Source organism: Peromyscus eremicus, chromosome 20 (assembly GCF_949786415.1).
Source record: "Peromyscus eremicus chromosome 20, PerEre_H2_v1, whole genome shotgun sequence".
Taxonomy (NCBI): Eukaryota; Metazoa; Chordata; class Mammalia; order Rodentia; family Cricetidae; genus Peromyscus; species Peromyscus eremicus.
The window spans coordinates 29,031,686-29,045,352 of NC_081436.1; the positions used below are offsets into that span (position 1 = coordinate 29,031,686).

The 13,667-nt window shown below is 50.1% G+C and overlaps 1 protein-coding gene across 1 annotated transcript; it reads left to right on the forward strand.

The window, feature by feature from the left end:
- Positions 1–12,456: 12,456 nt before the first annotated feature.
- On the forward strand, positions 12,457–12,823 carry LOC131897045 (ATP synthase membrane subunit K, mitochondrial-like). Its single transcript, XM_059247904.1, has one exon. The coding sequence runs from the start codon at positions 12,539–12,541 to the stop codon at positions 12,713–12,715; it is 177 nt and encodes a 58-aa protein (XP_059103887.1). The 5' UTR covers positions 12,457–12,538; the 3' UTR covers positions 12,716–12,823.
- The last annotated feature ends 844 nt before the right edge of the window (positions 12,824–13,667 follow it).

Genomic DNA, 13,667 nt, shown 5'->3' on the forward strand with positions numbered 1-13,667 from the left:
TTCCCGCCACCCGCCCGTCGCACTGCGCTCCGAGCCTTTGGCTGCCCGGCCCCGACCCCGACTCTGATGGCGTCCGCGCCGGCAACCCAGACCCCAACAGAGCGCCTCTGCAGTCGGATCGAGCCAGAGCCCGCCCGAGCCTCCGCGCCTCCCTTAGGCTGGTTGCCAGCGTGCAGCGTCCGCGGAGCGGGGCGGGACCTAGAGCGAACCGGGCCGGTCCATGGGGAGAAGGGGCGTGGTCTGTGGGACCTGGGTGGGCGGGGCCTAGAGGGGCGGGGCCTGTATAGCAGGAGTGAGCCTTGCCTGTGATTTGGCAGGGGCGGGACTTCGCTGGGGGCGTGTCTGGCCGGACCTTGGTGGGTGGGGCCTCTTCAAGGGCCGGTCTGTCTCTGCATGGGCTTCTGGCGCAGTCATTTCCTAAGCAGACCCGCGGGTCCGGCGCGTGCGCAGCCCCTGTGCCGGCTCGGTCCCTCCTCCTGTCCCCCGGAACACAGGAAGGAATGGGCGGTGTCCTCAGGTGCCCGTCCACGTCATCCAGTCCCCGAGGCTTTTCTCCAGCGATCCAGGCCCACCCTGCAACGAGGAAGGGACAAAGGGCTGATCTCCCGCCACCTCCAGGAAGCTCTCCTGTGCCAGGACTCGGAGTGGCCCCCGTGGACAGCTGGAAGAACCGTCGGGAAGGGAGTGTAAAGATCCACTCCTGGTCAATAACTGCATGGTTAACCGCAGGCCGCCGCGGTAGCCTGGGTTAAATTCAGCAGGAAACGGGGCGAGGTGGACACTGCTGGAGGCAGCAGAGTCAGAGGCCTGTTGGGCCGCCTTCTAGCTCTAGGCTAATTCTGACCCCTGTTGACCCTGAACCTCTTCCAGCTTCATACTGGATTCAGAGCAAAGCACAGCCTTTCTGCCTGGGCAGGTTGGTGCTGGTCATTGGCTTTGGAGGGGACTTTGGTCCCGGCCCTTCCTCCCAGCTGACCTTCCTCCATGGGCCCTGTCATGGGAATGTTTAAACTCAAGGGGAAAAGAGACCAAGGGAATTTTCCAGGACTTTTATAAAAAACGAAAAAAAAAAAAAAAAAAACCACTGAAATGCTACTAGTAATCTCAAATATCTATTGTCAGCCTGAGTGAAGGAACAGTAACTGAGCAAGTCTTGGGAGCAAAACCTGGGTCAGTTGGCTGGCGGTAGGGGTGCAGAACAAGGAATTCTAGGTCCCAAGCAGAGCAGGACCTGGTGACCACAGCGGGACATCGAAGTAGCCTAACCAGCCTATAGGCTGCCTGACTTCTGGGGCCCTCATCCTTGTCCAGGAACCCAAACAAGTTGTTAATGTCACTGACGTCAAAAGAACAGGTTTTACTCCTCCTTATTTGACTGTTCCCATCAGGCCCTCATCTCAGATGACCTCCATTAGGCACAAGCCCTGAGAGGAGCAGACCTCACAGGGATCCATCAAGGGCCCTGGGCCACTCTGGAAGCAATCAAAATCTTGAGTTTGTTTGCAGGGCCCTGGCTGGAGTGTGTGTGTGTGTGTGTGTGTGTGTGTGTGTGTGTGTTAGGTAGACCCAGCATCTCTGAGCCTCTGCTTCCTGTTTGTGAGTACTTGGCCAGGGGGTAGGCCAGGATTCAGTTGGCAGGGACTCTGTAAGGCTCAGGGCAGAGCAAATCTGATCTCTGTCCTGTTTCCTCCAAGGCTTGGAAGGGTTTGAGGAGGGGAATGCCAGACTTGGGTGGAAAGGCCAGGGCTAGGCTCCACGGTTTCTCTTCTGTGGGCCTCCCTCATCCTATACCAGACAGTCAGGCCACATAAATCTCCCAGGGCTCCTGGCTCTGTGCTTTTTTATTAAATCCCCATGGCTATTCGGGACCAGTGGTTTGCTTTTGTAATCTCAACAATCTGGAGGTGAGGCAGAGTATCATAAATGAATTTCAGGCCAACTTAGGCTACACAGCAAGATCCTGCCTAAATAAAAAATAAATAAATAAAAATCCCCATGGCCCATGCTGCAGGTACTTTCCAAGTACCCACAGGAAACCTGCCATGGGGCTATAGTTGTGGCTCTGTGGTAAAACAAGGTTTGTGGCTTGGTGGTAAAGCCCTTGCTTAGCACGTACCAGCACTACAAAACAAGAGTCCCCTTGCGTTCCCAGGCACTTCAGGACACACAGGTTAGTTATGGTGTCACGTTGTGCGCAAACAGTCCTCAAATATGGCCTAGAAGTAACATTAAGAATCTCCAAGTAGCCAGGAGGTGGTGGCACATCCCAGCATTCGGGAGGCAGAGCCAGGTGGATCTCTGTGAGTTCCAGGTCAACCTGGTTTTCAGAGTGAGCTCCAGGACAGGCACCAAAACTACACAGAGAAACCCTGTCTCGGAAAAAAAAAAAAAAAAAATCTCCAAGCACAGCCAGGCATGATGGCACATGCCTTTTTTTTTTCTTATTAAGAAATTTTCTATTCAATTTACATACCAATCACAGATCCCCCTGCACACACCTTTAACCCAGCACTCGGGAGGCAGAGGCAGGCAGATCTCTGAAGCTGAGATCTTTTCTGTTCTAAGTAGTGAGTTCCAGGCCAGCCAAAGGGACATAGGAAGGGCTTATCTCAAAAAAGAGAAACTAGCCAATTTTCCGAATGGAAAGTTTTTATGTGTCAAAAACTACTACCAATACAGTGCAAAGGCTCCTCCTAGACTGAGAGAAAATATCTGCAGCCATTCTGAGGCAGGATAGAAACACAGGAGGAGCTGTTGGCATGAGAAAGGGAAGGACCCCCTCACCCTGGAACCCAGGCCAACAGGGAAGCAGGAACCCAGTATAATCAGCCACTTAAAGCCGCTCGCCTTTCCCCGGCTGCGACTCTGAAACTTTCTAGGAATCTCACCAGAAACTGAATTTACAGGAAAAACTCTGCCAAGAGACTGTGCAACCCCAGTGGTTCCTGGTTTCACTTATCAGACTGTAATGCCATCCCAGGTGTCCACAGAGCCACTTACCTCAGTCCTCAGAAGACACAGAGGGAGAAGAGAGGGGCTCCTAGCAACCTTCTGAGACGTCACTCAACGAGCCACCGAATTGGTCTATGCAGCCAGTGCAATGTGAGGGCAAGTAATCGTGAGTCTCACTTGAGGCCTGAATCGACATTAGGTGTCTTACTTTCCACTCTTCTTTCTTTGAGTTCATGCCCAGTGCTCTTGGGTGTATCTTTTTTTTTTTTTTTTTTTTTTTCTGAGCATCTCTCTCATAACCCTCGTGCTTAAGCCTATATTAAAATGTCCTTGTTTAAGATTTACTTATTTTAGCCGGGCAGTGATGGTACACATCTTTTAATCCCAGCATTCAGGAGGCAGGTGGATCTCTGTGAGTTTCAAGGTCAGACTGGTCTACATGAGTTCCAGGACAGTCAGAGCTACAGAGTGAGACCCTATCTCAAAACAAACAAACAAACAACAACAACAACAAAAACGATTTTGGGGGCTAGAGAGACAGCTCGGCAGTTAAGGACACATACTGCTCTTCCAGAGGACAGGAGTTCAATCCCCAGCAGTTATATGAAACAGCACCTATGACTCCCACTCCAGGAGGATCCAATTCCTCTGGCCTCTGTGGGCACCTGCACTCACAGGCACGTACCTGCCCATAGACACAGGCAACACATACGCATACACATAAAAATAATAAAAATTAAATTTAAATATTTTTAAAGATTTATTTTTATGTTATATGCATGCGTATTTTACTTGCACGTATATAGGTACCCTGCGTGAGTGCAAGTGCCCACGGAGGCCAGAAGAGGACACCAGATCTCCTAGGACTGGAGTTACACATGGTTTTAAAGCGTGTGTGTGTGCTGGTACCAAACCTGGGTCCTCTGCAAGAATAGCAAATGTGGGCTGGAGAGATGGCTCAGAGGTTAAGAGCAGGGACTGCTCTTCCAGAGGTCCTGAGTTCAATTCCCAGCAACCACATGGTGGCTCACAACCATCTGTAATGAGATCTGGTGCCCTCTTCTGGCCTGCAGTCATACATGCTGTATACATAATAAATAAATCTTTAAAAAAAAAAAAAAAAAAAAAAAGAATAGCAAATGCTTGTAGCCACAGAGCCATCTATCCAACCCTAATATTAAAAATATTACTAAGGGGCATGGAAGGAAAAATTTTAAAAAATATTTAATAAAATAAAACCCTACTCTATTTCATCATAAGTCAACAAGTACACACATTCTGATTTGGCCTAACTCAAAAAGTTAAGGGGCGTTCCTCAGGCAGCTGAGGGTAGCAGTATGGAGCTGTGCCTCTCTTCCCTCACTGCTAAGCATGTATCCGAGAAGGGATACATGTTTTTTAGAACATATAAAGAATTCCAAGGGCCCAAACAGACATTTCTCTGACACAGACACACATTAGCAATCAACCCCGATGGGGGTCAGCTCCACCCTTCTGTTCTTCAGGGAACATAATACATCTCTGAAAGCTGAATGTTTTCTTTTCATTTGAGAAGGGGGCTGGGGCTAGAATCCAGGGCTGCGGTATATGCTAAGCCAGCAGTCTGGCCTTGAGCCACACTCTACTGAAGCATTTTGGATAAGGAACACACCACCTGCATGTAGGAATACAACCTTTATTACAGTTTCTTCCATGATTAGAAGGGTTTGTTTTTAATTTTGAAAAAAAAAAAAAGTGTATTTCGGCTGGGCATGGTGGCTCACGCTTTTAACCCCAGTACTTGAGAGGCAGAGGTAGACAGTTTGCTGTGAGTTCCAGGCCAGTCAGAGAGAGCTACATAGTGAATGTGGATCAGGCATGTAGTGCAGCTGAAGTTGTCAGGAGGTAGAATGTATCTGTACCAATGTAGGATGAAGATGTAGCTTAGTTGGTAGAGTATTTATCAGCCTTGGGTTTGATCCCTAGTGCTGTATAAGCCAGGCACAGTGACACATTCCTGTAATCCCAGCATGTGGGAGATGGAGGTAGGTAGATCAGAACACCTGCTTGGATTCGAGCCCAGCCTGGGCTATGTGAGACCCTGTCTCAAAACAAACAAATAAACAACCTGTGCCAATGTGACTGTACTGTGCCCATAGGCTATGAGACCCCCCCCCCCCCCCATCCATGGCTCAAGCTCTGGATGTCAGTTCCTGGTGGCACCTAACCCCAAATGGCATACAAGAACGGGTACACCGTTGTAGGGTACAAATAGAATAAAGGTGAAATTCTACTGTCTGTTGAATGTACCCCACCGGTGTCCTGGGTGCCTGGATTCCGCAGCCTCACCCGGGGTAAGAACAGTCACAACAAAGCTCTCTGGTGCCATTTAGTCACATCCAGGAGTAGAAAGGGCACGCTAAAGAAAGGAGGAAGTGGCCAAGGAGTCACACCAAGTTGAGGGTGTCAGAGCCCTGGGGAGTGTGGTGGAGGAAGTCTCTATGTGCTCTGTCCCATCAGTGGGTGGGGCACGGCGTTCACAGCATCTCGTTAGAAATGTTTTTTGTAAATATAAACTATTTTATCAGAAAAAAAAAGCTGAGCCAGGAGTTGGGGCTATTTCTGGACTGCTATTGTGTTTAAAACAATGCAGCTTCCCCTCCAAGCAGCTACCCCACACCCTGATCCCCGAGAAAGGACCTAGAAAGGAATTAGCCAATGAAACATGGCTCTCAGGACAGTAAGGGAAAGGCTGCCACCCCCTCTTTGGTCAGACTTAACAGCGTGATGACTCAGGAGGGCCCTGAATGCCGGGCTGTCTCCCTCCCAGTAAATGGCCTGCTCGGAAATCCACTGTCCCTAGGCAGAGGTTTTGCTCAAAGGAACCTAGAAGCCGAGAAGAGCTGCAGCCAACTGTGACCGGCAATGTCCTGGCACAAGCTTCCAGCCAGGGTCAGAGTCTGCACAGCCAGGTGGCCTCACCCCGTCTCAGCCTCTGAATGAGAAAGACAGGAAGTTGTGGTCTGGCTGGGCTAGGGAACAAGGGCACAGATGTGAGAACCATCTTAGCCTACCCAGACTGGGTGCTCTGGTCAGACAGCCGGTAGTGAATGGGGAGGGGATGGAAGGGCCCACCCTGCTGACTCCTGGCCAGGAGGGAAGCCCGGCCTTCCCAAGGTTATACAAGGTCACTTTGTATTCTTGCTCTTCCTCCTTCACATGCCGCTCTGACCGGCCTTGCGTAGGATCAGACACAGCCTCCTCCAGGAGGGCCTCTTGCACTGACCCCTTCTTTCCTCCACCCAGGCTGGGGTACCCCATGGCCTCTCAAGGTGCTCACCACGTTGCTGATGCCCATGGCCACTGGTGGGGTTGCTCCTGTCCTTGGGTTTCTAGCACAGTAACTGACCCATGCCAGGTCATGGTTTCAGCACAGCCCCTACAGCATGCACACATCTCGCCAGCAGGGAGATTGGGGAGGCGGCCACACAAACCAAAAGAGGCTGGTGGCTAGTGAGCATCCCAGACAGTGGCTGGCTGCTGCAGGGGGCAGATGCCATGAACCTGGGCACCTTAGCTCTGACCGCCTGTTGCTCCCTCCATACTCTGAGAGGTCAGGGGAGGGCACACTGTGGTGAGGGGCTGACCACAGTGATGATGACAGTTGTGAGGCTGGCCGCCAGTTGCCCCTCTGCTTAATATTCTCGCTTTAGACAAACATAGATTCACATAAGTATGGAGCCCCTCTCAACCACCCTATGAGAAGCGGCCACCCCATTTCACAGGTCACCCAAAGCTCAGCCAGGTTGGCTATGTAGCCAAGGGCAACAACTGTGTGCTAGGAACAGAGGTGTGTACACCACAAAGCCCAGGCCACACTTGACCTCCTCTCTGGCGAAGCCAAAGCCATCCATTGGATTCCTGCTATATCCCCCATTACCTAATGGGCCCTGCCTCCCTCAGCCCCGTCAGCCCCTAGGCAGGCAGTTTTAAAATATTGGCTTAGGGTCATAATCCCTCCCCCAATGGAATATTATTGTTTTTTTTTTTGTTTTTTTTTTTTTTTTTTGGTTTTTTGAGACAGGGTTTCTCTGTGTAGCTTTGCGCCTCTCCTGGGACTCACTTGGTAGCCCAGGCTGGCCTCGAACTCACAGAGATCCGCCTGGCTCTGCCTCCCAAGTGCTGGGATTAAAGACGTGCGCCATCACCGCCCGGCGGAATATTATTGTTAAAAGAGATTGTGAGACCATCTGGCCAAACTCAGGCAACTCTAACCCCAACAGGTTCAGTGAAAGACCAAAGGCTTCCTCTGAGTCATGGTCTCTGCAGGTTGTAAAACCCTTTTGTGAGGCTGCTCTGCTGGCCCTGGGCAAGGTGGATCCTGGCTGTGATGCCAGAGTGACCTGAGCCTCCCTGTGTCCCCACACCTTCAACTAGGTGCAGAAAATAATGCCCAGTTTGAAGGAGCAGAGATAAAGAAGCTGGGGGACCTAGAGGGGCATTTCTGGGAGGCTAGACTGTGAGCCAGCCTGGAGCAGTGGAAACACAGTTTCACTATGAGGAAGGCACAGTTATTCTCTGAGGACTCTTGCAGCCCAGTATCTGGGGCAGGGAGGTCAGTGCTCAGCAGGGCATATTGTCTCCAAACATTCCCCGTGGCTAGATCCTGGCCACTACCCTGCAGAGGAGAGTGTGACCCCAACAAGACTGAAGCTGAGAGGCTGGCCCAAGGAGTCTGGGCCAAACCTCCCAGGTGGCCAGCCTGCCTGAAGCCAGAGCATGCATGAACTCTATCCCCTCTCTGTCCCTCTTCTCTTCTCACCCAGAGCCAGGCCAGGACCCAGGGGTGAAGGAATGGGAGCCTGGGGGCCCTGTAGGTGCCCAAGCCCAGATTAGGCCCAGGTCATAGGTCCCAATTCCCCACTCACCCCTGACCCACTAAGATGTCCGTTCATAGTTCCTGAGTTCTTGCAAGAGCTACAGGGAGGTTCTCGAAGAGCCAAGGGAAATGAAGGGTCACACCCACTTCCCCAGACCTCTAGGAATTCTTTCCTGACTAGAGGAAAGAGGTATGATAGGAGCAAGGAGTCATGAAAGGTGGGTGTCTTAGGGTTTCTATTGCTGCAATGACACACTATGACCAAAAGCAAGTTGGGGAGGAAAGGGTGTATTTGGTTTACACTTCTGCATTGAAGGAAGCCAGGACAGGAACTCAAACAGGGCAAGATTCTGGAGGCAGAAGCTGATGCGGAGGCCATGGAGGGGTTCGGCTTACTGGTTTGCTTTCCATGGCTCACTCAGCTTGCTTTCTTATAGAACTTAGGACCACCAGTCCAGGGATAGGACCACCCACAATAGGCTGGGCTGTCCCCCAGCAATTACTAATTAAGAAAATGCCTTACGGCAGGATCTGATGCAGGCATTTTCTCAACTGAGGTTCCCTCCTTTCAGATAACTCTAGTTTGTGTGTCAAGTTGACACAGACCAGCCAGCACAGTGGGTTTCTTCTTTTTTTTTTTAATGTTTTCATTTTGTTTTATGATTTTTTTATGTGTATGGGTGTTTCGCCTGCATGTATATTTATACACCACCTGCATACAGTGCCCAGAGAGGCCAGAAGAGAGCATCAACTGGAGTTACAGTCAGTTGTGAGCTGCCACACGGGTGCTTGGAAACTGAACCCAGATCCTCTGGAAGAGCATCCAGCCCTGTTAACTGCTGAGCCATCTCCCCAGGCCCCAGGATGGGTGTCTTTAAAACTCACCAGGGCTTTGTTTGGCTCCAGACATTTTGACTACCTGAAACCCAGCCCCTTCCTGCCCCAGAGAGAGTTCAGATCAGCTGTGCTGTTTCAGGAACGTGTCCACCTGCTCTGGGGAATCAGGCCTGGGGGAAGTAGTGTCTTGTACCAAGTTCTTTGTAGCTCTACTGTGGGGCTGCTGGAATTGGCTGGGCGCTCTTCCCCGACCTGGGGGAGCACTGTGGGTGAGGGTCTCACTCCCTGCTCCTGTCCTCTCCACTAGCTCACTCTCTCTGGGAATTCTTCAGCACCACGGATCTGTGTCCCAGTCCTGCCCCTTAGGGCAGCATCACCTCCAGCATCACCTCCAGCATCACCTCTAACATCACCTCCAGCATCACCTCCAGCATCACCTCCAGCATCACCTCCATCATCACCTCCATCATCACCTCCAGTATCACCTCCAGTATCACCTCCAGCATCACCTCCAGCATCACCTCCAGCATCACCTCTAACATCACCTCCAGTCCTCCCCTCCCCTCCCTCCTTGGCCACCCATCTCCATATCATGCCTCCCTCAACCCAGCATAACTTCAGGGAGACACATCTCTGCCCTGGCCTGGAGAGCAGATGGCATGTCAGCCACCAGACCAGCCTCCCAAAGTGATTCCTGAGGTACCAGGCATCTCCTCGAAGACCCTACCAACCATGGCTCTGCATCCTAAACCCAGTTCCACCCACTTCTTCCCAGCATGCTCTCCTCCTAACACCCCCAGAGACACTGCTTCAGTTACAATAACTCTCCACCCTCAACTGACCAAACAACACAACTGGGTCAGCCCAGTCACACTCAACATCTGTTCCTGTCTTGGTCCATTAGCCAGCCTGCCTCAGCCCTGCAGGTAATGTTGCTGGTCACTGGCCACCCACTTGGGTCTTTCTGTCCCTTTCTGTCCTGAGGCTAGGCCCAACTCTCAGGTCTGACAACTCCAAGTCTCTCTGTGTTAGCTGGACCTGGGGGGAGAAGGGGGAAGGAATCATCAAGACAGAGCAAGCAGGCAAGAGCAGAGTGGAGGAGGAAGTACTTATAAGATGACTGGGAAACAGAGCTGAGGTGCTGGGAGACCCCCGACCCCCACCCCAGAGCCTGAGGGAGTGTGAATAGTACTCACACAGAATCTAGAGCATAAAGCTTCTGTGGATGCGGTTGGCTGAGATGAGTCGTCCTGTATTATGGGGTCGGGGGGGGGGGGGGGGGAGGGTGGGAAGGTGGGAGATGGGCAGCTGAGTCCAGTGACTGCTGTGGAATATCAATTGAAGATGTGTTACATTCGTTTATGCTGTGGAATATTTGTTTAATGATGCAAAGACATGTTGCATTCTTTTATTTTGCATTTGTTTAACTCTGTAAAGCTGTGTTTTTTTGTCTGCCCCCAAGCACCTGATTGGTCTAATAAAGAGCTTAACAGCCAATAGCTAGGCAGGAGAGGGGCAGGTGGGGATTGCCAGGCAGAGAGAATAAATAGAAGGAGAAAAAAGAGAAGAGGAACGGGCTGGAGAGATGGCTCAGAGGTTAAGAGCACTGGCTGTTCTTCCAGAGGCCCTGAGTTCAATTCCCAGCAACCACATGGTTGCTCACAACCATCAATAATGAGATCTGGTGCCCTCCTGCAGGCATACATGCAGGCAGAACATTGTATACATAATAAATAAATAAATCTTAAAAGAGAGAGAGAGAGAGAGAGAGAGAGAGAGAGAGAGAGAGAAGAAGAAGAAGAAGAAGAAGAAGAAGGAGTGAGAAAAGGAGGAGAGGAGGATGGGGGGGAGGGATATGGGCAGCCACGTAGCAACACAGCCAGCCATGGAGTAAGAAGGGAAGAATAGATATACAGAAATACAAAAAGGTGAAAGCCCAGAGGCAAAAGGTAGATGGGATAACTTAAGAAAAGCTGGATAGAAACAAGCCAAGCTAAGGCTGGGCATTTATGTATTTATATGGGAGCCAGGTGGCAGCCCCCTAAAAGAACAAAGAGTAAAAAACAACCAACTACAAGTGACTCATAAGAGAATGAGACACATGGAGATACAGGGCGAGAAAGCCCTAAGAAGAAGGCAGGGTTGGGTTTACAGAGAGAGAGCTAAGCCAGAAGCCAAGCTAAGAGGAATGTAGACTATTGGAGCTTCCTCCACCAGAGCCCTCTACGGGAGCAACAACCCTGTGGGTGCACTGACTTAATACTTTTCCTTGGGGTCCCAGGAACTCTGATGGGTGCCCAGCACACAGTCTGTACTCAAAGGCATTGTTGATTGAATGAGTGAGTGAATGTGCTGTTACCATGTTATTGTAGTGTAATTCCCAGTGGGAGCAGTTTATTCATTCAGTGGGAGCAGCTTCCAGGACAAACTCTGGAAGGTAGAGTGACAGGAGTTTGGAAAGGGGACCACAGTGCTGGATTGGTCCAGGTTAGCATCCAATCAAGTCACCTGCAGGGTACGGTGAGGGACAAGAGACGTCGCTCAGGCAGCCACAGCCCTAGTGCATGTGTTCCTGCACTACTCATCATCCTCAGCCTATCAGTGAGCACTGGCTTCAGGATTTAACAGACTTGTCATAGAGGAAGATGGGCTATCTCATTGATCACATACTGACGTAATATTCTACCTGGTATAGTGAGTTAAATGAAATGGACAATTAAGATTACTGTTAGCCCACCTTATTTTTGCTCGTTTTAATGGCTCCTAAAGTCCTCTTGCTCAATCCCCTTTCTTTTGGACAGTATTCCAATTTCAATGAGTTTCATGGTAACGGTATCTTAAAAACAAATCCACCTATTCACCTCACGAACATTGAGCACCTGCTGTGGGTCTAGGCCATGGAGTCACACCAGCCGCATGGCCATACTTCAAGGTCAAGGGAATGCAGAACCACATCCAGGTCTTGGGAGTTCCCAGTTGCTTGCCTGAAGTGTGCCAGTGGCTTCCTGAGTGTGGTGCTGGCTTTCTTTTCTTGAAGATATGTGGTCTGCCATGACGGACGAAGACCCGGAATCTGGAGTGGATGCTGCTCCAGGCTGGATCCTGGGTGGTAATCTTTGACCACTATGCTTCTCCAAGTCAAAGGTGTCCCCAAGCAGGATGGGAACACTGAGCCTTGTGAGAGGTACCTACACAGTGCTGGTTCCCAGGAGTGTCTCAGGTCATGACCCCATTTCATTTCACCTCCTCAAACATTGATGGGGAAGGATTTATGAAGAAAGCCTGTGTGGTTTTGTATTGACTATGTTTTTCTTTTTTAAGCCTATCACTGTTAGGCCCTTCCTGTTAATTTGTTTAAAAGATCTTTAAACTTTGCTATGTATGGGTGTTTTGCCTGAATGTATGTACGTGTAACACGTGTACCCGGGGCCAGCAGAAGTCAGAAGGAGGTATCAGAGCTCCTAGAACTTAAGTTACAGTTAAAAGCTGCCATGTGGGTGCTGGGAACAGAACCTGAGTCCTCTGCAAGAGCCACAAATGCTCTTAACTGCTGAGTTACCTCTCTAGACCCCAGTTTAGGGTTGTTTGTTTAAATTATTATTATTGTGTGTGTGTGTGTGTGTGTGTGTGTGTGCCAATACATGCCACAGAGTACATGTGCAGTTCAGAGGACATCTTGCAGAAACTGCTTCACTCCTTCTACCCTGTAGGTCCTGGGGGGATCACACCTGTCAATCTTGGCAGCAAGCATCCTTGCTGGTTGAGCCATCCATCACCCTGGTTCCTGCTTAAAGAATTTTGAATGACTTCCGGTCGGGCCAAGCTGGTAGCTGGGTTTGTTGAAGGACATCAGCTGTGGAATTTGTGATTTGGGCGATAGAGATAGAAGTCATGGCTGGTCCAGAAAGTGATAGCCAATTCCAGTTCACTGGTATTAAAAAGTATTTCAACTCTTACACTCTCACAGGTAGAATGAATTGTGTACTGGCCACATATGGAGGCATTGCTTTGTTGGTCCTATACTTCAAATTAAGGCCTAAAAAAACCCCAGCTGTGAAGGTGACATAAATGGATTTTGAAATGTCTGACCTCACCTGTTAGTCCCATGCCTGAAGAAGCTGATGTCAATTCATCATGTAATACTCAATTTGTACAATAAATTATGAACCTGGAAAAAAAAAAGAATTTTGAATGAACAGGTGGTGGTGGTGGCGGCGGCACACGCCTTTAATCCCAGAACCCCAGAGGCAGAGGGAGGAAGATCTGAGTTCGAGGCCAGCCTGGTCTACAGAGCGAGTTCCAGGACAGCCAGGGCTACACAGAGAAACCCTGTCTCAAAAAAAGAAAAGAAATGTGAATGGAGTGCTGAGTCAGACTGCCATTCTGTCCTTCCCCTCCCCTTACTGTGAAATCTTTCTCCAGATTTGTTTATGTAAGATAATCTATCCTTGCACAGACCGAGATCATCTTGGGCCCTGATGAGTCCACAAGAATTCTAGCCCCAAACTCCTCGGGAAGGCTGTTTGCGTCACTCACCACACTGGCAATGGTTTAAGGATGGAGTCAGATCTCCAGCTTAGCCTTCCCCAAGGCATTTTCTTCCACTCCAATTTTCCACATCTAAACTCCTGCTTCCGAGTTCTGCTGGAAACTTTCTGCCTCAACTGTACTTGAAAGGTTTGATCAAGGTCCCATTTGACGACTCTGATCAGAAAAAAAGCACCACAGAGAAAAGAGAGAGTGGCCCACACTGGACTTCAGCATCTGTAGTCTTCGGCATCTGTAGTATTCGGCAGAGTGCTTCTGCTGGTATCACCCATGAAGGGATGCTGGCATGTTCGTGGTGTGCCGCTTGCTGAGCTTAGAATCATCTATGTACTTTCACTGTTGTTGGGGTTCACAACTGGACACCCTGAACTACAGTATTTGGGCATGCTGAGTTGAAGGATCTTGGGAGAACCTGACTCCTCCTGCCCATCTTTCTCCTGTTCCTTGCCCCGCCCCCCAGGGCCCCATCATT

What these genes read in the sequence shown, in the direction of transcription:
- LOC131897045 (XM_059247904.1), top strand. Translation starts at nt 12,539, where the DNA reads ATGGCTGGTCCAGAAAGTGATAGCCAATTCCAGTTCACTGGTATTAAA.